Genomic DNA, 24,560 nt, shown 5'->3' on the forward strand with positions numbered 1-24,560 from the left:
GCTAGACGGCTTCCTTTTCGGGATTGCTCCTCGATACTCCTGCTCGTGGTGAACCTCCTTCCGCTGCGGTTTACTCTGCTGCTGCAGCTGTCTAACCGGCTGGAGTACCTCGTTGAGTTGGTGCATCATCTCGATAAACCCCTTACGCAACTCCTCCTGCAACACCCGATTAATCGAGTCCGTGTTCGCTGCCCTGTGTGTCGCATGAGCCTGAGCCAGCGATACGTTGACTGCTGATGCCAGTTCGGATGCAAGCGTGGGTGTCGGGTCGGCCACTGACCATTCTTCCGACCTGGCCTGGACCGGTGTTCTCGGCAACCCACCCACAGCTCCAAGTTCCTCCCGATCTTGATCCAACATCGCCCCTGACACTTCTCCTATCTGGTCCACTGTTTTGTTTACGCGTGATCGAACACCAATACTACAAAAAAAAAAAACTCCTAAACTAAGATAATATATGTTGCGTGACCTTCCATCCATGGCCACAATTATTAGTTATTGATCTGAATTATGAAGTCTAGTGTATGTTAGGCTAGGGCAAAGCGGGAGCGCAATAAAAGCTCGCTCTCTCGCTCTTGGCGAATTCGCCCCGCTTTGCCACCGTAGGTTAGCTAGAGTAAGAGATTTGAATTGTGAAGAAAATATAGTTGTTCGCCAACCTTGAATTAGATCGAGCGTATCAAGTTTTTCGCCCCGCCAAATAAATAATTTAAATTACAGCCACCCAAAGTTTTCGGTAATTGATTAGAAAAACTCTTCTAATTTTTCATGGCGCCCCCGGGTGGACTGTAAAGTGAATTATAGGCAACAACAATAAGTGACAGTGACACAAGAAATTGCAGTATACATATGCAAACATATTCGTTGCCCGCGTCGTGTGTGTGTGCAATCGGCAATCAATTTGTAAAATATCATCGCGTCGGTCGCGCCAACAATAATTTTTGTGCAAATTCTGCTACCGCCGAGGGATGCCCTGCGATAAAGACAGGAAAGTAGCAGTTGGATTCAAAGATCCAAAAGAGGAATCAGAGGTATTTGTGCAGAAAATTGAAGGCTGAGCAAAAGACATTCAGATCTCTCTTTGAGGTGTCTTGTGCTGAAAACATTGCACATCGCCTTCAATTCTAGGCACAGACGTATGATATACATACATATAGTAGAGCTTGATTGCATGCATTTTAGTAGTAATTGCATAAATATAACTAAAAACACATAAATACATACATATCGACACATACAGACATATGTGAACCGCTATTTGGACGCAACAGTTATATGTACATACATACATCTTTCGTTTACCGCAATCACTGTCGCCCCCCCCCACCCATTTTTATTTTGTTCTACCTTTCTCGTCGTTAGAACCTCAGAAAGTTTGTTCGTTCGTTCACCCAAGCCACGGCGTATAGAAAATATCCACACATACATACAAGCAGCAGCACCGGTGCATTATTTCGTTTTCGCTTCTCCACTGCTGCTTGCGTTGTATTTGTTGGGAGAATTTTCGTTGCCGCTCTTGAGCTTAACGGTGCGCCAAGTGACGCGCTACCCTGTATCTAACGGGTATATTGTTTTCGGCTGTTACTTGCCAAGTGACGCGCTACCCTGTATCTAACGGGTATATTGTTTTCGGCCGTCACTTGCTCTTTCCCTTGATACCTCGTGCCTCGACATTCAATTTAAATTCGTTTTCGATTATCGTTCTCGTTCAAACATTAAAAAAAAAAAAATATATTAAATAAATAAATAGAAATAGTACTGCTTTGTTGCGTAAAATCTTCATACACAAACATTATGGCAGAAAAAAGTAAATCCACTCTTGAAGACTTAAAGATTAAGCTCAAAAGTCGAGTAAAAAGCATTCGCCGCTTAGAGGATCGATTAGATCAAGGGTCGATTCCTTTGCAATTACCGGAATTACAATGTAGATTAGATTGTTTGAATGCTTCAATTGAAAAGGCTAACCATTTGCAGGAGCAAATCGAGGACATAACAGGTGATGATGCATATGCAGCCGAGTTGGAAGAGCTGATAATTGTCACCAAAGGAAAGATAATGTCGCTTATCGCCGCCTTTGATGCAGCAAGCGAGACGAAGCCAGTGTCTTCTTCAGCCCCAACTCATGCTAGACTTCCGAAATTGGCATTACCCAAATTTAGTGGTAAACACTCGGAATTCAAAAATTTTCGTTAGCCTTTTTGAGAGACTAGTCCATAGCGACAACAGCATACCGGTGATCGAAAAATTTAATCATTTGATTTCGTGCCTCTCTGATGAAGCATTAGGAACAATAAAGGCGTTCCAAGTCACCGAGGCAAATTATGAAAAGGCCATGGCTGGCCTAAAACGAGTATATGACAACGATTATTTGATTTTCACGAATAATATTTCCACATTGTTCAATCTGCCGAGAATGTCGCATCAATCTGCATCATCTCTAAGAACTCTAATCGATACTGTTTCGTCGATTTACGGATCGTTACTGTCGATCGGAGATGATACAAAAATTTCGAATGCATGCTCATTCATCTCGTTTTAAACAGAGTCGACCCAGTGACGAAACAAAAGTGGGATGAACAGCTTACTTATGAGAAGTTGCCGCCTTGGTCCGACTTTGGGAAAGTCTTGAATCGTCGATACCAGCATCTGTCTGCTGAGGAATCGACCAAGCCAAGGCAAGACAAAGTCATGCCAAGCAAGCAACATAATCGCAGTTCATTTGCTTGTTCTTCCACTTCCACCAACAGTAGAACTCAGCAAACTTGTAGCTACTGCAATTCAGGAGACCATGTAGTGTCAAATTGCCCTTCATTTTCGCGTCTCTCGGTAATGCAAAGGTTTGAGTTTGCTAAGTCGGCATCCCTATGTGGACGTTGACATGCAATGACTGCATCTTTCAAGAGGCGATGCAGTTACTGCACCGTCAAGTGGCCCGTATGACACCAGCAGAATGCTGTTACGCGCGGATCCCAGGCAAAACGCAGCCCTCCTCCCGCCCAACCGACCGAGGGGCGCTGCCGCATGACGCGCGGTGCGTAGCCGAACCAAACGCGAACATGCAAGAAAGATAGCTATTAGACTAACATTCGAGGAAAATTAGTACTAAACTTACTAAGAAACTAAGCATGCAATCAAAGTACAAATACCACTACAGTTACTAATTAATAGAAAGGTGTGTAAGGATTAATAATTTAATAAGAGGAAGAGATTTAGTGGTGGATATAATATGGTAGAGGGAATTATAATCCGAGCATAAGACCCTAAACGGTTCATGCAAGGAATAATTCGATCTACAAAGTGGAAGGAACAACGGTATAAAATTTCTAGTCAGTCTAATAGGAATCGTGAAGTTTATGCGGCTCAACAGATCAGGGCTGTCTATGTCACCCCTGATCAAGTTGTGCATAAATATCACACCAAGCATTTTTCTACGGTTAACTAAGGATGGGAGGTTTACTAATAGTAGTCTACTAGAGTAAGATGGGAGTCTTACACCCGCATCCCAGTTAAGGCCCCGCAGAGCAAAGAGTAAAAAGTTTTTCTGTACTGATTCTATACGGTCCTGGTGTACTTTGTACTGAGGGCACCATACACAGGAGCCGTATTCTAAGATCGGACGAACAAGCGAGGTATAGAGAGTCTTTGTTATATAGGGGTCGTCAAATTCTTTTGACCACCTCTTTATAAACCCAAGCACGCTCATGGCCTTATTTACCATGGTAGAAATGTGTTCGGAAAACTTTAACTTGGGGTCTAACATAACACCCAGATCATCCACCAGGGTAATTCTCTCAAGAGAACCACCAAATAGGGTGTAGGGAGCCAACAAAGGGCTAGAACGATGAAATGTCATAACTTTGCATTTCGAGGCATTAAGGTGTAACAAGTTTGCACAACACCATGACTGAAAGTTATTGAGATCGGATTGCAAGCGAGAATGAAATGAAATGTCCTTGTACTGGACACAGAGTTTTACATCATCCGCATACATAAGTACTCGAGAGTATGTTAATACTGAAGGTAAGTCATTAATAAAGAGTGTGAAGAGTAAGGGGCCTAGATGGCTGCCTTGTGGTACTCCCGAAGAAACCTTTACTGGTAAAGAGAGGGAGTTTTTGAAGAGGACTCTTTGAGACCTAGAACAAAGATAGCTAGAAATCCATCTCAGGAGGTTGGGCGGAAACCCTAAAAGGTCAAGTTTATGCGCTAAAAGGGAATGGTTTACAGAGTCGAATGCTTTACTAAAGTCGGTGTAAATAACATCCGTCTGTAAGTTACATTGAAAGCCTTTAATAATGAAAGAGGTAAACTCTAACAAGTTCGTGGTGGTTGATCGCCGCCTTATAAATCCATGCTGAGTTGGAGATATAAGTGACTTGCAGAGATGTTGCAAGTGCGGAGTTAAAACCCTCTCAAACATTTTAGGAATAGCGGATAACTTTGCTATACCTCTATAATTTTTTGCATCAGACTTGCTACCTTTTTTATGGAGAGGAATTATAAACGATTCCTTCCAGATCGGGGGGAAGCAAGAAGAATCAATGGATAGGGTGAATAGTTTAAGCAAAGGTCCACACAGAGCCTCGGCGCAGTACCTGAGTACACAACCTGGAACCCCGTCTGGACCCGGTGAAAACACCGGCTTAACTATTCGAAGATCATGAAGTAGGGAACATGCATTTAACAAGGGACTGAAAATGCCGTTCGACCTCGGTTCGACCCATACGGTTGGGTACGGATGACCAGAGTAGCCTTCCTCAGAATAGGTGGTTTGGAAGAATTGGGCAAAAAGATCGGCAATTGCCTGATCATTATTTGCCGACGTATTACAAAATGATAGCGAGGATGGGTGTGCGGACGTTCTACGCTTACTGCTTACGAAGCTGTAAAACTGTTTAGGGTCCTGAGAAAAACGTATCCTGCATCGAGATAGGTAGTTCTTATAGCATTGAGCATTAAGAACTGAAAAGTTTGACCGAGCTAATACATAGCGAGAGTGAGAAGTAGGAGAACCCACTTCTTGAAATTTTTTATAAAGTCTTGATTTTAAGTTTTTTAGACTGGATAACTCTTTGGTAAACCATGGGGGTTTTCCAGATCTAGTCGGACAAGAAAGCGGGACACAAGAATCGAAAAATGTGCCAAGAGCATTGTAAACGAGGGGGAACGTTGTGAGTTGCTGCGGACACCGCAACTCTACGGTTATACCCGATAATAAGTCAGTATGGCTCTCCTCCGGCAGACGCCGCTAATATTAAACGACACGACAAAGAGTGCGTGCGAGAGAGACAGAAAATCAGTCTGAGCGTGACGTCGGGCGCTGCGTGGCCACTGCAAATTGATTTCTTGCTTTTGGCTACAAAAATGATCCGATCTGATCCAGATTCAGCAATCTGATAGATATGGTCATTATCTATGATTCTGCGTTTTTAGTTTTCTCGAATCTGCAATATTGTGGATGCAACAGATTTTCGTCCTTTGTGGGGGCGGAAGGGGGTGGGGCAAAATTCTGAGATATACGTTTTATAGCGAGATCTAACAGAAGTGCGGGTACCAAATTTGGTTACTCTAGCCTTAATAGTCTCTGAGATTTGTGGATGCCCCAGATTTTCGTCCTTTGCGGGGGCTGAAGGGGGTGTGGCGAAATTTTGACACAAAACGGTCAAGGTCCGATATCACAGGAGTGTGGATACCAAATTTGGTTGCTCTGGTTGGTTATAGGTCTTGAGATCCTTGAACTCATATTTTGCAATTGGCAAAACCGACCATGAAACCTGTGTGTTAAAGAGAGAAAGAGCGAGAAAGAATGAAATTGTTTTCTTGATTCTGGCTATAATAATTATACGATCTGGTTGAGATTTTACACTCTAGAACATATAGTCATCCTCTACGATTCTGCGTTTTTGGTTTTATCGTATCTTTAAAAATGTGGATGCCACAGATTTTCGTCCTTTGTGGGGGCGAAAGTGGGCGGGGCGAAGTTTTGAAATATTTTTGTAGCAGTGACATATCACAGAAGTCTGGATCCAAAACATCGTTGCTCTAGCTCTTATAGTCTTTGAGCACTAGGCGCTGAAGGGGACGGACAGACGGACGGACGGACAGACGGACAGACAGACCGGGCTCAATCGACTCGGCTATTGATGCTGATTCCTTCTGGACGTTACACACATCCATTTTCACCACAAATCTAATATACCCCAATACTCATTTTGAGTATCGGGTATAAAGACTTTATACAATTTTATATTTTTTAAAACATAAATTGAAATTAAAAATAATTTAAAATTTGTATTATACAAATTTAATTCAAATAACTTTTTGTTTGTCCAGTGATATCTGTTTAGTATTAAGTATCCTTATGCAAAAAATCTTGCATTCTTATAGCTTATCATTTTTAACTAGATCTCATGAGTTTCCCGGCCTTATTTGGTGTTTGATTCGCCAATAAATATTAATACTAACGTTCGATGATATTTACAATAAAATAAAGCTTATATTACGCCGTTGCGAACAAATCTATAATTCCACACAAGTAATGTATGTACGTTAGGGTTTTGCTTATTTGTATGGGCGAAAAATAATGTTTAATGTTTAATGTTTAGAGTTCAACTATGGACAGTTAAACTGTGAAAAAATAGGAATGTACAAATCATAAAATTATCTGCTACTGGAAAGTACGGTAACACAATACAAGGCGGAAAGAAGTTAACTTAAATTATTCATTAAAGAAGATTTTACTTTGGAAGCGCAAGTATCAAAGGAAACGAGGGGGAACGTTGTGAGTTGCTGCGGACACCGCAACTCTACGGTTATACCCGATACTAAGTCAGTATGGCTCTCCGGCAGACGCCGCTAATATTAAACGACACGACAAAGAGTGCGTGCGAGAGAGACAGAAAATCAGTCTGAGCGTGACGTCGGGCGCTGCGTGGCCACTGCAAATTGATTTCTTGCTTTTGGCTACAAAAATGATCCGATCTGATCCAGATTCAGCAATCTGATAGATATGGTCATTATCTATGATTCTGCGTTTTTAGTTTTCTCGAATGTGCAATATTGTGGATGCAACAGATTTTCGTCCTTTGTGTGGGCGGAAGGGGGTGGGGCGAAATTTTGAGATATACGTTTTATAGTGAGATCTAACAGGAGTGCGGATACCAAATTTGGTTACTCTAGCCTTAATAGTCTCTGAGATTTTTGAATATCCCCAGATTTTCGTCTTTTGCGGGGGCGGAAGGGGGTGTGGCGAAATTTTGAAACAAACTCGTCTCGGTCCGATATATTAGGAGTGTGGATACCAAATTTGGTTGCTCTAGCTTTTGTAGTCTCTGAGATCTAGGCGCTAATGTTTTACTCTAAGCAAAGCCGCCTATGCTACGTGTGTGTTAGAGAGAGACAGGGCGAGAAAAAATGAAATTGTTTTCTTGATGCTGGCTATAATAATAATACGATCCAATTCAGATTCCGCTGTCTTAAAGATATGGTCATTCTCTACAATTCTACGTTTTTGGTTTTCTCATATCTTTAAAATTGTGGATGCCACAGATTTTCGTCCTTTGTGGGGGCGGAAGTGGGCGGGGCGAAGTTTTGAAATATTTTTGTAGCAGTGACATATCACAGAAGTCTGGATCCAAAACATCGTTGCTCTAGCTCTTATAGTCTTTGAGCACTAGGCGCTGAAGGGGACGGACAGACGGACAGACGGACGGACGGACAGACGGACAGACAGACATGGCTCAATCGACTCGGCTATTGATGCTGATCAAGAATATATATACTTTATGGGGTCGGAAACGATTCCTTCAGGACGTTACACACATCCACTCTTACCACAAATCTAATATACCCCAATACTCATTTTGAGTATCGGGTATAAAAATGTTTGTGCCTTTTATGATATCAGTGCACAAGTACAAAGCGGACCAATCAAAATCCCTAATGAGGTTATTAAGCTTCGCAAACTCGGCTTTACGAAAGCAGCGGACACGTTCGGGCAGCCTACTCGACCGATCCAATACAGTTGGTCCTATATCTAGCGACACCTCGAAAGTAGGGTGGTAGGCGTCTTCAGGTATAGTGAGCGGAAGGGCTCGGGTTAACAACACTATGGTCGGATCCGATACAAAGCACAGATCAAGCAATCGACCCAAGGAATTTTTCACATGGTTGACTTGAGACAGGGATAGGTCAAGCAAGCCGTCAACAAAGTCATGTCGTGACATGGGCACTAGGATACTAGACTCGTTTACCGAAGACCAAACAGTTCCTGGCAAGTTGAAGTCACCAAGAACTATCATACGATCTTTATCAGATAGCGAGGAAGAAACAGCGGTTAAAGCGGACAAGTGCTGCTCATAAATTGAAATATCCGAAGAAGGTGGGATATACGAGCAAGTAATGAATATAGCGAAAGCGGGAAGAATCAGTTTTACACACAGGAATTCCAGTTCCTGTTGGACTTGGACTGTGAAGTGTTCCGACGTGAAGTAAGAGTCCACTGCAATTAGAACCCCCCCTGCCCGTCGAGACGAACGGTCCTTTCTAAAAGTTGTGTACCGACCTGCCAAAACCTCGGAACTAAGAATGTCCGGCTTTAACCAGGTTTCAGTAAACACAATAACGTGGGAAGCAAATGCAACACTATCCCGGAAAAGAATGCTGAGCTTACTACGCAAGCCTCTTACATTCTGATAGGTTACTAAAAGAGAAGTTAGTTTTTTGGAAAGGTGGAAGCAAGACGGGAAGTTGAGGAAGAGGAAGTTGAAGTTGAGGGTGGCACACTGGAAAGATTTGGAAGGGATATGGGGGCCTATTCTTCTTCTTAGCCTTAAGCTCCTTCACCACCAAATGCTCCGGCCAAAATTTGGCGGAGCAAATGGTGTCAAATTGAGTTGGGGAGATGCTTATCTTAAACGAGGCTATCTCCCTGGCATAAGAGAAGTTAAATTTCTCCACCTTTAAACCCACGGCTTTTATTTTGCTTTGAATAAAAGCAATTACATTATTAGATGTTAGGTCAGGGGCCAGCCGTGAAACAAAAACTTGTCGTTTTGGTGGGACTCCCACCAGTGGTTTAGTCACCACAGGCCTAGTACCTGTGGTGGCAATATCCGGAGGTCCGGAACGTCTATTTACTGGTGGGATCGGGATAGACGGGACAACTAGCGAACTTGCGGACACCACGGACACGGACGCTGCAGACGTACTTGGCTGCACATTCTCCGAGGCGATGAATTCGGCTACCGAATCTGCATCGCCAGCAGCTGTCGTTGCCCTTGGAGTGGCAAACGAGATCAACTGCTGCACACTTGGAGTGGTCGGAGTCAGTTTTTCGGCGGCGCACGGCTGAGTGACGGTTGGCAATTGCAGATCCCGCGGAGTGACCTTTTTGCGCCTCGGAGACTCATTCAGCAGTTTTAAACCGCTAAACTGAGCCTCCATGGCTAGGAGCCAATCGTATTGGTTTTTAAAACCAACGGTCAGCTCCTTAAAGCCACTCCGCGTCTGCCTCATGAAAGCCACCATGTCTTTCTCCACCGCACGGCATGCCTCGCAACTGTAATGCAAGCCATTACGTTTGGCTATAGCATCACTCACGAGGCCAGAAAATCCAGCGCATTTTGCGTGCACTACGCTGTCGCAGAGCCAGCAGGGGACATTCGGCTGATCGTGGGTGATCTGCTTCTTACAGCTTTTTTTGGCACAGACCACAGCGTATTCCATTTTGTTATTTATTTATATACTATTATTTGCAAAACAAATTGGTATCAGACCAATGTGCCAGACAACGCTCAAAGCGGAATTGGTAAAAAAAAGAGAGCAGAGTGGAGAGCGGTTATAGCGAGAGCTACTAAGCAGAGAGCGCTATTGCTCGGAAAGTTTGAAGAGCGAGAGAGAAAGAACAGTTATTGAAGTTGAGGTGATAGCGAGAGAGTGATAAAACAACAAAAGCTACCAGACGAGAGCGGACTGCAATGCAATGTAATGCGTACTCACTCACTGCAACAACACAAACACAAGCACAAGCACAAGCCGACGCCGAAAAATAAAAAGTTAAATAATGTTTTAACACAAATCAAAAGGCATGCACTCGCGTAATAGAATAGGTTTCCAGATTGTTGTCTGGTTAGGAAGTATAATTAGAATTTAGTTAGGAAAACACCGGCTGTTTATTCAAAACAAAAGGAAAAAAGGAAAAAATGCGGAGCGCAAAACAAAAACACGTCTGATCACTACGAAAGATAATCGGATGCATTAATTGTCTGCGAAAAGGCCACGCTGTTGTAAAATGCAAAGCCAATAAATGTCGAGTGTGCAGCCGCTCACATCATACATTATTGTATCGATACACAGTGTCGGCTAATAGTCTCGCGTTGCCACCACCCCAAGAGAGTCCTTCTCCTCAATCAAATCAGAATCAATCTTCCACGTCACATGTTTTGCATGCGACAGCGTTGGACAGGGTAATTCTGGCTACGTCGATCGTGTCGATCGTCCGAACTAAGAGCGGTGAACACATTCTGGCCAGAGCTCTGCTCGACTCTGGATCACAATCAAATTTTATTACCGAGGACCTCGCTAATCGCTTACAGATCCGTAGAGAGGAGTCCTGTATTAACTTGCTTGGAATTGGTGAATCTAATTCTCAAGTAAAGGATAAAATACACACAGTTGTGAAGTCGCGAATAAATGGTAGTGAGTTCTCCTTTGATTTTTGGATCCTGAAATCAATTTCAGGTTATCACCCTGACCAGTCAGTGAATGTGACTGACTGGCGAATCCCAGAGAACCTACCACTGGCAGACCCTTATTTCTACAAGCCACAAAGAATAGATATGTTAATTGGAGCAGAATCGTTCTTTGAATTATTAGCTGTTGGTCAAATTAAACAAGGTCCTGACTTTCCAACTCTTCAGAAAACCCTTCTTGGTTGGGTTGTGTCGGGAAAATATGTTTCCAGGAGTTCTGCTCCTCAAATTACAAACAGTTTGAGTTGCAGTGAAGAGTTGCTAGTATCCATCGATAGGACCTTGAAAAAGTTTTGGTCACTGGAAGAAATGCCATCTACCAAGAAAATTGCCACACCTGAGCACAAGCTATGTGAAGAACACTATCGTAAGACGACTCAGGTACTATCATCAGGTCGGTTCGAAGTAAGGCTCCCGTTTAAATCAGATCCAAATTGTTTAGGCAACTCCTTTGAGGTTGCGAAACGGCGGTTTTTGTCGCTTGAAAGACGATTGCATCGTAACCCTGAGTTGAAGAAAATGTACTTGGAATTCATGGAAGAGTACCTCTCCTTAGGTCATATGTCTCCTACTGACAATACGATTCCTTCTACTCCACACTACGTAATCCCTCATCAGTGTGTTCTGAGGCCCCAAAGTACGTCTACCAAGCTCCGAGTCGTGTTCGATGCTTCGTCCAAGACGTCCTCACAGGTGGCCTTAAATGACATTCTGATGGTGGGACCTACCATTCAAGAGGAATTATACTCGACACTGCTCCGTTTCCGTCTGCACAGGTTTGCCCTGACTGCTGATGTTAAAAAGATGTATCGCCAAGTGATGGTGAACGAAGCGGATCGGCAGCTTCAGCTCATAGTGTGGAGAAGAGACCCTTCTGAATCCTTGAGATTATACAAGCCCAACACTGTAACCTATGGGACTGGACCAGCCCCATTCTTAGCTATCCGGTGTTTGAAAAGGTTGAGTGAGTCTGCGAAGCTCTCATTCCCTAGAGCTGCTAAACCTATTGGGTCCGACTTTTACGTCGATGACTTGTTGACTGGTGCTGCATGCGTAGAGGAGCTAAGGGCAATTAAGTCCGAAGTGTCTCAGGTTCTTCAGACCGCACGGTTTGAGTTGACTAAGTGGTTTTCAAACTCACCCGAGACCACCGCATCTGAGAGCACAGCCATACCCATAACAATCTCGGATTCAGAGTCGACAAAGGCGTTAGGAATCTCATGGTTACCTACTGACGATGCCTTTAAGTTCAAAATTGACAATTCAGTTATGGGTCTCCGAGCCACAAAACGGAACATACTATCGGTGACATCAAAGTTGTTTGACCCCCTTGGTTTATTAAGTCCTATCGTTATAAAAGGCAAGATCCTATTGCAGGAGCTTTGGCTTAACAAACTAGATTGGGATGAGTCGATCCCGCTGCATTTGGAAACAGCGTGGAATAAGTTGAAAAATACACTATCTCAATTGGAAGACATATCCATATCTCGGTTTGTGTATTCCGATCCGATGTCACCGCTTGTGTTCGCTTCTAGCTCTTGCTTAAGCCGGTTGTGTTTTTTTCTTGCTCCCGCATTCTCCGCCCTTTGCCTAAATATCATACAACATTGTTGTGTCTTTGTTTTGATTTATTATCGCATCTCTTTAATTTGATTCTACTTTGTGTTAACCACCAGTGTTTTGTTTGTAAACAAGTGTTTAATATAAATTCAATATTGCAACGTAACACATCGGCCTCGTGCAGGCAATTTGTTATTGTTTTTTGCCCAGTCTGCTTTTCGTTATCGCTTTTTCGGTGTGCACTGTTCTCACGCATCAGCGTTTGCATCGCCCACACTCTCTCGTGAGCATACGCGGGCTTCTCGCATTGTTGCTTTCACTCTCTCTGGATTGCCTATACTCTCCCTCTCTGTGGACTTTTCTTTTGTGTCTCTGCTTTGGTGAGTTTACTGCTCGTTTTCTGCACTTCGTTGGATCATCTGCTTTGAATTATTGCCGCTGCAGCTGATTGTCTGGCTCGCTCTGCTGTCTGCTCTCCTACTTTACCTGCGATCTCACTCCGTTCTCTTATTATTCGTGCACAGTGATTCTACTGCTGTCAATAATGGCAATCGTTTGTAGTGCAAAGAAATGTGAATTCGGTGGTGTTATCATTGGTGATTCATTTCTTAGCTGCTGGCTGTGCGACAATTTTTCCCACATAAAATGTGCTGGTGGTGGAAATTTTGGCCGGCTGAATGATCTGATCTCGAAACGCATGGGCCTGTCTTGGTCATGTCTGGCTTGTCGGGAGATTGAGGCCGAAATGCGCACATTTATGAGACAGACTCGAACTGGGTTTCTGGATGTCCGGAAACAATTTGTGGCTCTCAACGAGAAATTTCTTGCCCTTGAATCACAGTTTCTTGGGCTCAAACTCTTGAGCGAATCGCCTAGACGGAAAATTCCGCATAATGATACCAATCTCTTGCAACCTAATCCGATTGGTACGCCTGCCTCCCACCTTCATCCATCGGAAGCATTTCCGTGTAGTCATGCCACGCCGTTGTCTGTAAATCCGCCAACGGTGGCTCCGGAGTTCTTTACACCGAGCAATGTGCTTCCTTCGAGCACCCAACTTCCCAACAGCATCAATACCATCCCTGCAGTTTCTGTGGCCGTCACTTCGGACGCGGTGAGTGCTCCTAGTGCGGGTGTGCTGGTTGCTGACGACGTCCTGCCAATTCCTGCTCCAATTCCTGCTCCAATTCCTGCTCCAATTCCTACTCCAATTCCTGCTACAGCCATTGCTGCCAATTCCTCTGCCCTTGTACCGAGATCTCTTTTAGGAGTGGCTCCACCATCTCGATCTCGCTCGGGACTTCAACTTAAAGCAGTGGTCCCTCGGAAAGCAATATTTGTTTCTCGTCTTATTCCTGAGGCTACAACGGAGGATGTTAAACAACATCTTGCCGCTAAACTTAACACTTCGCCTGTTGATATAGTTGTGACTAAATTTACATTTAAACATAAGCGCAACATATCATCCTTTAAAATTCTTCTCCCTGATTCTTTACTATCCTGTTCTCTAGAACCGTCAATATGGCCTGAGCATACAATTGTGCATGAGTTCCTTCTCAAAGATTCGAACTCGAATCCAAGAATTACCGAACATGCTCCAAAAAACTGATGTACTATTTTTCCATGCACTATCAGAACGTTCGCAGTTTGCTGGGAAAGTTGCGTCAAATTCATACTAATAGCGCGTCCTTTGATTTCGATGCCATCGCGTTTACCGAAACCTGGCTTAACTCCTCTGTCAATGATCACGAAATTTTCATTGATAGTTACACTATTTATAGAATGGACCGCCCATCTTTTGCAGGTGGGGTTCTGATTGCAGTTAAATCTGTTTTCTCATCTGAGTTATTCCCATTCAATAACATTCATGGAATTGAATTTGTTGCAGTCAAAGTTCGTGTTGGATCCGCATTTTTCTATTTAACCTGCTCTTACATTCCTCCCAGGTCTGATGCTGAGCTTTACTTACACCACCTCTCAGCAATTAATAATGTTGTTTCTGCATTAGGGTGCAATGATCGAATTATTGTCATGGGGGACTTTAACCTCCCATTTCTTTCTTGGCTGCCTTGTAATGACGCTAACCTGTTGTTTCCCAATTGCCATAATGACTTTATCAATGGGCTAACGGATAATTCCCTTGTCCAAATTAATGCCGTTAAAAACATTAGGGACAGACTTCTTGACCTCGTTTTTGTTAATGATGGTTCTCTTGCTACGGTATCTAGAGCAAGCCCAATATCCCTCCCTGAAGATCCTTACCATCCAACTTTGTTGATATCACTGGAGTGTACACAATCTGGAGGTGCTGACAGTTCCATGGCTCCTTGTCACATAAAGTGTTTTCGCAAAACAAACTTTATTGATTTAGATCTACATCTCTCGCGTGTTGATTGGTCGTTTCTTTATTCATTACCGAACATAGACGCAACTGTTAACTCGTTTTATAGTTCTATTTACTCCGCCCTTAATACGTTTGTTCCAGATATCACTGTACCTGTATCGTCCAAGCCTCCCTGGTTCTCCAAGTATTTGTCATACTTAAAAAATAATAAATCCCGGCTCTATAAAAAGTACCAGAAGTCGGGCTCCACATCGGCCTTAGCTCTATACTCCTCCGCTCGCTCTCTGTTCCTTGCCGTCAATAATCAGTGTTATAATCATTACCTTTCACAATGTAGTAGTAACTTTCGTAGTGATCCTAAAAAATTCTATTCGTTCGTTAACTCTAAGCGCAAGTCAAACGTTTTTCCTCCGTCCCTTCATTACCAGAACAAAAGAGAAGCTTCTGCTGTTGGTATTGCAAATTTATTCGCTAACTTTTTCCAAACAACGTACTCGTCTCATATTTACAACGCATCCACTCCGTATCCGTACCAGCTACCTCAAGCTAACAGCATTTTTCTGCCCTTTTTCGAGGAAAGCGTTGTTCTGGAAGGTTTGTCATCTATGGACATATCGTTTTCTGCGGGTCCAGATAAGGTACCAAGTTGCATCTTAAAGCACTGTGCCCAGTCCCTTTTCAAACCCTTGACCTTTCTCTTCAACCTCTCCTTGGAACAGTCTTGTCTCCCAGTAATTTGGAATGAGTCCTACATCATTCCGCTTCACAAAAAAGGTTCAAGATCAAACATTGAAAACTATCGTGGTATCGCAAAGCTTTCCGCCATCCCGAAGCTTCTTGAGTTCCTGGTCACCCGGCAACTGCAACATCTTTGTTGCAGCTTGATATCTCCGTCGCAACACGGTTTTTTCAGACATCGTTCAACATCGACTAACCTTCTTGAGTTTTCTAACCTAATCCACCGTGGTTTTCAAATTGGTTTGCAGACGGATGTAGTTTTTACGGACTTCAGCAAGGCATTCGATTCTGTGAACCATGCTCTGCTTATTCAAAAGCTCTCTTTATTAGGGTTCCCAACGAATCTTCTAGATTGGATTTTGTCCTATCTCTCTAACCGTACTCAACGTGTTTTGTTTTCTAACGTGTTGTCAAATACTGTTAATGTTACTTCAGGTGTGCCACAGGGAAGTCATCTGGGCCCGCTTCTGTTTATTTTATTTGTGAACGACCTTCCTCAAGTTATAACATACTCTACTACACTAATGTATGCTGATGATGTCAAAATCTGTCTTTCTTACTCTGATTGGTATTTACACACACGCCTTCAACTTGATCTAAGTGAACTACTATTGTGGTGTTCAACTAATCTTCTTTTTCTGAACCTTTCCAAATGCAAACTTATGACATTTTACCGTCGCGCTCCTCATTTTGTCTCATATGTTCTAGGAAATCATGTCCTTGAGCGAATTTCGAGTTCAAATGACCTCGGAGTCCTTTTTGATCATAAGATGTGTTTCAACACCCATATAGCTGCAACTGTAAATAAAGCTAAGGGTGTTTTAGCGTTCATCAAGCGTTGGTCCAAGGAGTTTGACGACCCGTACGTTACGAAACAACTGTACATCTCGTTAGTACGTCCTATATTGGAGTATTGTTCTTGTGTGTGGAGCCCGCAGTATAAAGAGCAGCAGGCTGTTATTGAATCCGTGCAAAAGCAATTTTTAATTTTTGCCCTTCGGAACTTTAACTGGGACTCGGGTAGAATCTTGCCACCCTACCGGTCTAGGCTAAATCTTATTGACCTGCCGTCGTTGCACCATCGCAGAATATGCAATGGCGTAATGTTCGTGCACAAGCTCCTTCTTGGGACTGTTGACTCCCAAACTCTCTTGGGTCAGATTGACTTGGCCGTTCCATCTAGACCTACCCGTACTTTTAGGCCTATCCGTCTACCCATATGTAGGTCTAATTATGCTGATCATGAACCTTTTAGGGTTTTATGCCATAATTATAACTCCCTCTGTCAAACCCTATCCCCTGAACTGTCTCTTAAACTAATTGCATGCAATATTTATAATCATTTAAATTTAGCTAACTTTTAACTTATCTTTTTCCGCCTTTAGTAACTAAGCACCATTATTAACAGATAATTTGTTAATTTAATAAATAAATAAAATAAAGAGAAATACATGCCTTTGCTGACGCCTCCATGAGAGCGTATGGAGCGTGCGTAGTACGTAGCAGAACTGCAGAAGGTTTAAAAATATCATTGTTGACTTCGAAATCCAAAGTAGCGCCGCTCAAGACTAAAACGCTCCCAAGGCTTGAGTTATGTGCCGCTCACCTTCTCGCAGATCTCTGTCACAGAATCAAGCCCCTATTAAACGTGCCCATTGAACGAGTCGTTTATTGGTCGGATTTAGAGGTAACTCTCCATTGGATCCGGTCTCATCCATCGTCGTTGTCGACTTTCGTTTCAAATAGAGTGGCTGAGATTCAAGAGTGGTCAGATGATGCTACGTGGCGGCATGTACCCACGAAACAGAACCCAGCAGATATTGTCCCCAGAGGTTGTGACGTCGACGAAATCGTTCAGTCAATTTGGTTCGAAGGACCATCATTTCTGAAAGAGGAAGAAGAAAACTGGCCCAAGAACGCTCATTTCGAACACTCCGATGATCTTCAGCTGGAAAAGAGGAAGACTGCGGTCGGGTTGACCGCGGCTGTGCGAAGTTCGGAGCTGTTAGATGTCATCGAGGGATTCTCGTCACACCTCAAACTGCTTAGAGCGTTCGTGTATGTGTTCCGCTTTATAAGAAAATGTAAAGACCCAAGCCTAAATTTTGAAAAAACTGTCTCACCGACCGAATACAATGAAGCTTTTTATAAAATTGTCGAAATCATCCAGCATCACGAGTATCAAGGAGAAATTGAAAAGGTTAGGAAAGGATCTACAACTGGTCCTAGTCTTCAGCGGTTGAACCCATTCATCCATGAAGACACAGGGACTTGGTGCAACTTTTCGTTGTTGCGAGTGGGGGGGCGACTAGCCAAAGTTCCTATATCATACGATGCCAAGTTTCCTCTGCTTTTGACTAAGCGCTCGCAATTCGTGCGAAGCTATATTCGTCATCTGCACCATTCGAATTTTCATGTCGGCTCACGAGCACTTGTGAGCATCCTTCGACAGAGCGTGTGGATAGTGAACGCTCAGGAGGTCTGCCGTCAGACAGTTCGATCGTGTATGCGCTGTTTTAAATGCAAGCCTCGATTGCTGACGCAACTCATGGGGAATTTACCCGCAGATCGACTCCGTGCTCTCCGCCCATTTTCAATTTGCGGCGTTGATTTTTGTGGACCAGTGCACACGACATTGAAAATTCGCGGAAGGCCCCCATACAAGTCATACATTGCGCTTTTTGTTTGTTTTGCGTCCAAGGCGGTTCACCTAGAAATAGTTTCCGATCTAACCACTGATTGTTTTTTGTTGGCTTTTCAAAGGTTCGTCGGGCGCCGAGGATATCCCCAAGTCGTTCATTGCGACAACGGGACGAACTTCGTCGGAGCGAGCCGCCATCTCAGCGCTCTGCGGATCAGGCTCAAGGAGCAAGGAGACGCAATTCGCGACTTCGCGTCAAAGAACGGATGCGAATTTGCGTTCATACCGCCGCGAGCTCCTCACATGGGAGGGCTATGGGAGGCAGGTGTAAAAACTGCCAAGAGCCTACTCCTACGGGCGGTAGGCAGCGCGCTCCTAACCGCCGAAGAGCTCGCCACAGTCCTCGTCGGCATCGAGGCCATAATGAACTCGAGGCCGCTGGGAGCCATCAGCCAAGATCCAAGCGACGGCGAGGCCCTAACACCCGGGCACCTGCTGACAGGCGGGTCGCTCATCGCCCCCCCAGCACTGAGGACTCCGGACCAGGAGAGTCTCAGTTGCTTGCGGCGATGGCCACTTGTCTCGTCAGTCAGGCAAGCGTTTTGGCAGCGATGGTCCCGCGAATATGTCCTGGGGCTGCAAATTCGGGGCAAATGGCACCAGCAGCAACCGAACCTCGAGGAAGGAGACCTCGTCATCGTGGCCGAGGACAATCTGCCGCCTCAGGAGTGGCTCGTGGGGAGGGTTATCGCCACGCACGCAGGAGAGGACGGCATGGTCAGGGTCGTCGAAATAAGGACTAGCACTGGAGCGGTTTTTCGGCGGCCCATACACAAATTAGCGCCGCTCCCAATGTGTTGAAGCCGATGCAGGCGTTCAACGGGGCCGGTGTTGCGTGACCTTCCATCCATGGCCACAATTATTATTTATTGATCTGAATTATGAAGTCTAGTGTAAGTTAGGCTAGGGCAAAGCGGGAGCGCAATAAAAGCTCGCTCTCTCGCTCTTGGCGAATTCGCCCCGCTTTGCCACCGTAGGTTAGCTAGAGTAAGAGATTTGAATTGTGAAGAAAATATAGTTGTTCGCCAACCTTGAATTAGATCGAGCGTATCAAGTTTTTCGCCCCGCCAAATAAATAATTTAAATTACAGACACCCAAAGTTTTCGGTAATTGATTAGAAAAACTCTTCTAATTTTTCAATATATATAAATAAATAATAACATAAATGTATATTCGGTCGACACCTAAGACGTTGTGAGGAACCGCGGTTCCCACAGGCCGAATTCGACCGAAGCACAGCCGGATAAGCCTGTGGAACGGCCGGATAAAGGCTGATGGATGGCCGGATAAGGCGAAGGTCAGTCCGGATACCCGCGGATATCCGGATACGGCGAAGTGGCCCGCTCTCGGAGAGAAAGACACGCGAGAGGCAGAGGAGACGGCGGGATCGGGCCGGCAGTGGTCCGACGCATGACCAAATAAAGGCATGGGATCACGCCACCGGCCAGGTCCCGTTACGAAGGCCGTGGAAACCAGGAGACGGCGATGGAAAGTTACCGACGCCGAGCCGGGGTCCCGTTAAGGCGGGGTTATAATAGGAGGCTGCGGCGACGAAGCGAGATCTTTCGTGGATGAGTGGTCGCGCGCGCACATTGAAACCCCGCCGAAACGTAAAAGTGATACCCGGTACGGTTCGAAGAAGTGCAGTGAAGTGAATACTGCAACAGGAAAACAGGCCCCGCCTGCCCCCAGAGTGAGTATAAGTTAAGACGTGATCTACATCTACCGGCGGAAGCTAGCAGAGGAGTGCGAGACGTGGAGCGCAGATTTGAGTGGCGGGCCAAAGCGATAGCTGAGGTCAACTTGCCCCAATCATTAGCCTCAACGCTGCCACACTCGAAGAGAGCCCGGGCGTGGTGGAGATCCATAGCTAAGTAAAATTGTCACATCTAGCCCTAAGTCCTAATATAATACGAATAAAACGAAATTAGATTACAGAAAAGCAAGGTTTTATTATTTGTCGTTGGGGGCAACAATACAAATACGTTGCAGCGAATCTACCAACCGCTGAGCGAGCCCAGCAAACTCAAGCGGCCCAAAAAGTAGGTTCGTTACAACTGGCGCCCAACGTGGGGCCTACAACGACGAATAGTAGGACAAAGGCAGGAGAGATATAGACGAGAGAATGGGGAGGGGACAATGGATCCACCGGTTGAGAAAGGAGGAGCTTGTCCAATGCGGCCACGCCTTCGGCGTGCGTCTGGAGGGCACAGTGGACGAGATGAGAAGAACATTCAAGGAGTGGATGAGGGAACACGAGGATGAGTCAGAGTGGGCTGACCTGATTGAGGTATGGGAGTGTCGGGCGGACAGGTCCTCGCCGACACCCCGGGCGGACGACAAACAGGCCGCGTACGAGCACCTGGCACCCCCACCCGGCGCAGCCGCGGCGGCGCTGTGGAGGTCCGCTGTCGAAATACAACGAGAATTGATCGCGAGTCCCTCAGTGCCGATACCGGAACGCTCGCACACAGGGACGCCTAGCAGGTCCCGCCACCAAGGAAGGGATCGAAGCCGAGAGGCCGAAAGGGGGAGAACCGAACCAGCCACCATACGGCCGGCACACCTGGACTACGCCAGAGTGGCGAAACAGGTGAGAGAGTGGTCGTTCCTTTTCGACGGGACGACGAAGCCTCTCGAGTTCTTGGAGCAGGTCGAGTGGTCCGCCGAGACGTACGGTCTGGATCCAAGGGCGATGCCAGAGCTGCTAAAGGGGCGGGCGCTGATGTGGTTCGTGGCGAACAACCGACAGTGGAGAACGTGGAAAGAGTTCTCGTCCAGCTTCCAGGCTTACTTTCTGCCACGGGGATATTTTGAAAAGTTGCTGCAGGAAGTGAGGATGCGGAAACAGAAATGGGGCGAGCCATTCAAAGAGTATATGGTAGAGATGCAGACACTTATGCGACCCCTGAAATGTCCCCAAGAGGAGCAAACGGAGCTGATTCGTGAGAATAGCATGCCCGATCTGAGAGCGTATATGAGGCCACACCGGTGCCGGGATCTCGACACCATGATGGAATTGGCAGACGAGTTCGAGGCGTTGGAGAGGGACCGCCTAGAGTTCCAACGAGAGAATCCAACCGTGAAAGCCCGGCAGCGAATCACTTCCACAAGCCGGCCGAGACGACGGCATGTCGACGGTGCAAAGACGGCCCGCTGGAAGGAGCAGCACGGGAGGAAAGGGGAGTGCGTGTCCTTATGCCAACACCGACCAACGGCAATATCAAGAATGGATATGCCGGCCCAGGCGTGCCGGAGGTGGGGGAGCGCGGAGCATTGGAGCCGGGAGTGCAACGCCCGACCCCTCACCTATTGCTGGAGATGCGGAAAAGTGGGCATCTCGGCATGGCAGTACTGCAGGAAGACGGGAAACGCCCCGTGACCCACGCCGCGGAGGGCCGTGCCAGGGTCGCAAGAAACGGTCCCTCAAGCCTAGTCGGCAGGCTGACCAGCGAGGCGGAGCAGTTATCCGCAGTAGTGGAGGTCGCGGGCATGGAGCTGCAAGCCACGGTGGACACAGGAGCAACCAGCAGTTTCGTCAGCCACGAGCTGGCGGACCGACTAAAGGGTGAAGGCCGGGAGGCGGCGGCAAGGAAAAGGGTGAGGTTGGCGGATGGCCATAGCCAGGAGGTCACGTGCCAGATTGAAACGAAGGTATGCTTTGGGAACAAGGAGATCCCAATGGTGTTACTCGTATTGCCGGGTGTGATTTATGAGTTGGTTTTGGGATGGGGTTTTCTCCGCGCGATCGGGGCAGTGGTGACCTGCGCAGGGCACAGGGTGGTGATCCCTGCCCAAGATCGGGAACGAGGAGACCAGGAAGAAAGACTGTCCGTGGCCAAGGCCGAAGCTGGGGACACGGCTCCGGAGTCCGACAACAAAACGGACACGACCCTAAGAGTGGCCGCCAGAGAGGTGTCCGCGGGCATGAGGCAGGATGAGGGGGCGAGGGAAGAGCCAGTGGAGGAATTCTTAGCCCGAGAGTTGGAGGCGTTTTCCAAAATCGAGGGGGTGTCTAATGTGGCGGTGCACACAATCACCATGAGTGACCCGCAACCGATTAAGCAAAGATATTACCCGAAGAACCCCAAAATGCAGGCCGAGATTAACCAGAAAGTGGACGAACTACTAGAAATGTGATGCATAGAGCCGTCAAAGAGCCCCTACAGTTCGCCTATAGTGATGGTGAAGAAGAAAAATGGCAAGTGGAGATTGTGCGTGGACTTTCGTCAAGTAAACGCGAGATCAATAAAGGACGCGCACCCAATGCCCAGGATCGACTACATACTCGATCAACTGCGGGAAGCGAGATTCATCAGTAGCCTGGATCATGGATATTGGCAGATCCCCATGGCCGATCATGGCGTTCACGGTGTCCGGAAAGGGGTTATACCAATGGAAGGTGATGCCGTTTGGGTAACACTCCGCGTCGGCCACCTTTCAACGGGCGTTAGACCAAGTGATTGGGCCAGAAATGATACCGCACGCGTTCGCGTACCAGGATGACATAGTGGTCATCGGGCGAACGGAGGAAGAACACCGAAGAAACCTGAAAGAGGTGTTTCGACGGCTGCGCATGGCTAACCTGCGACTGAACGCAGACAAGTGCGAGTTCTTTAGAAAAGAGCTGCGGTATCTGGGCCACAAGGTGACCGGCGAGGGGATATGTACAGTCCCCGAGAAAGTCGCAGCCATAGCCGAACTGAAACCGCCGAGAAATATCAAGGAGCTGAGACAGTACTTGTGAGTGGCCTCATTGTACCGGCGGTTCGTGCCCGACTTCGCCACCCTCGTGCAGCCACTCACCGGGCTCCTCAAGAAGAAGACGGAATGGGTCTGGACACAGGAACGGCAGGAAGCGTTCGAGGAGGTGAAAAGACGACTAGTGGCGGACCCCGTGCTGGCGTGCCCCGACTTCTCGAAGAAGTTCATCCTGCAGACAGACGCCAGTGATTACGGGCTGGGGGCGATTCTCACGCAGGAGACGGAAAGGGGCGAACGGGTAATATTGTAGTATGTTGTATGCCAAATAGGCATATGCCCTCCGTATTGTAGTGTATACAATATGTCAAGTGGTCATATGCCTAAAGTTAATGTAGAGTATCACGCTCATAAACATAAAGACACTTTGTCCCAATGTTTACGTAACACAACCACACTCAAGAGCCGTAATACGATCAGTCCCTTATATGTGGACTGGCCTGCAGCGTGAGAACTGCAGTGTCGGCAATATATTCCAAGTGGTCAAATGAGCATTCCCATGTATATGCCTTCTGCATGTACATTCATACAAATATGCATACACCAATATACTTACACATAAATATAAGACATAGATATAAGCATTGCATGTTTCGGGTTAGCTGAACCCAACATGAAATTATAAGAATCATTCGGAATAAAGTAACACTGCGGAGCAGACGCTCCAAGAATTGAAGTTATCTTATTATCACATTATTACTATTATTATCACACTTATTACATGGCGACCGTGACAAGTTTCACGAAGCTGTAATGCAATTATAAAAGCATTATTAAAAATAACATAAAAAGTGCAACAATATATAAACAATGCGCAAAAATGTGCGACAATTAAAAATATTCAAAATGTGTGTGTATTCTGATTATTACTTTAACATACATATATAAAGAATACTAACAAACAATAAGACAAATTAAAAGTAAAACAACACATGGGTAGCCTGTGCGATGACCAGCGCCGGCACCGCTTAACGCGCCCAGTTAAGCCCTAATGAGTGACGACAACATAGATTCTGCTCCTATTGAGCAAAGGGACGCACCTTCCATTTAGGAGTACCTGGAGGTGTTTCCAAATGATGGACCACGCCCACTCACAATAGCTGAGTACCGGGAACGGCAGAAAAAAAAACTACAGAGAAAAAAAAGACAAAACGTGGAGGACAAGTGAGAAAGCTACTTCAACAAAAGCGCCTGCAACAAGATTTTCTGGCGGCAGCGACGACACCAGAAGACCGACAGCGCTACATAGAGCGCATCAACAAATTAAAAGCTGAATTAAAACTTCGCAACCGAGCGAAGCCACGCAAGGGGGCCGCAAATATGCGTAAGCCTTAACTTGCCATAGATTTAATTTCTACATGCGAATTGACGCACGTTAGTGCACGTCGCAAAACACTAAAACCTGTTAGGCTTTCATTACTAACATATGTGGTTGGAGAACTTTTTTTTTTTATATGAAATGTAACTTTGAATTGTGAGCCAACCACATAAACTAAATAACTAACTTTTCCATGTCTCTAGCGCTGAGTATTTATACTCAGCTGCGTTTAAAAACTTTGTGTAAATGATAAATCTTGCAATAAGTTCATTGCAATGAAAATATCACTCCAATTTTTATTTTCGATTTTCAAAGGGAGGAATATATTTTTTCTTTCTTTATAAAATCCCATATAGATTAAAATAAAAAGATTAAATAAAAGACTA

At 45.6% G+C, this 24,560-nt stretch overlaps 1 protein-coding gene across 1 annotated transcript; it reads left to right on the plus strand.

The window, feature by feature from the left end:
- The first annotated feature begins 753 nt into the window (after positions 1 to 753).
- On the plus strand, positions 754 to 18,953 carry LOC117186571 (PHD and RING finger domain-containing protein 1-like). The gene is made up of 2 exons (XM_033387528.1): positions 754 to 1,031; positions 18,157 to 18,953. Exons 1-2 carry the CDS (start codon positions 969 to 971, stop codon positions 18,835 to 18,837), a joined length of 744 nt encoding a protein of 247 aa, XP_033243419.1. The 5' UTR covers positions 754 to 968; the 3' UTR covers positions 18,838 to 18,953.
- The last annotated feature ends 5,607 nt before the right edge of the window (positions 18,954 to 24,560 follow it).

This window comes from Drosophila miranda, chromosome XR (assembly GCF_003369915.1).
Source record: "Drosophila miranda strain MSH22 chromosome XR, D.miranda_PacBio2.1, whole genome shotgun sequence".
Lineage (NCBI taxonomy): Eukaryota > Metazoa > Arthropoda > Insecta > Diptera > Drosophilidae > Drosophila > Drosophila miranda.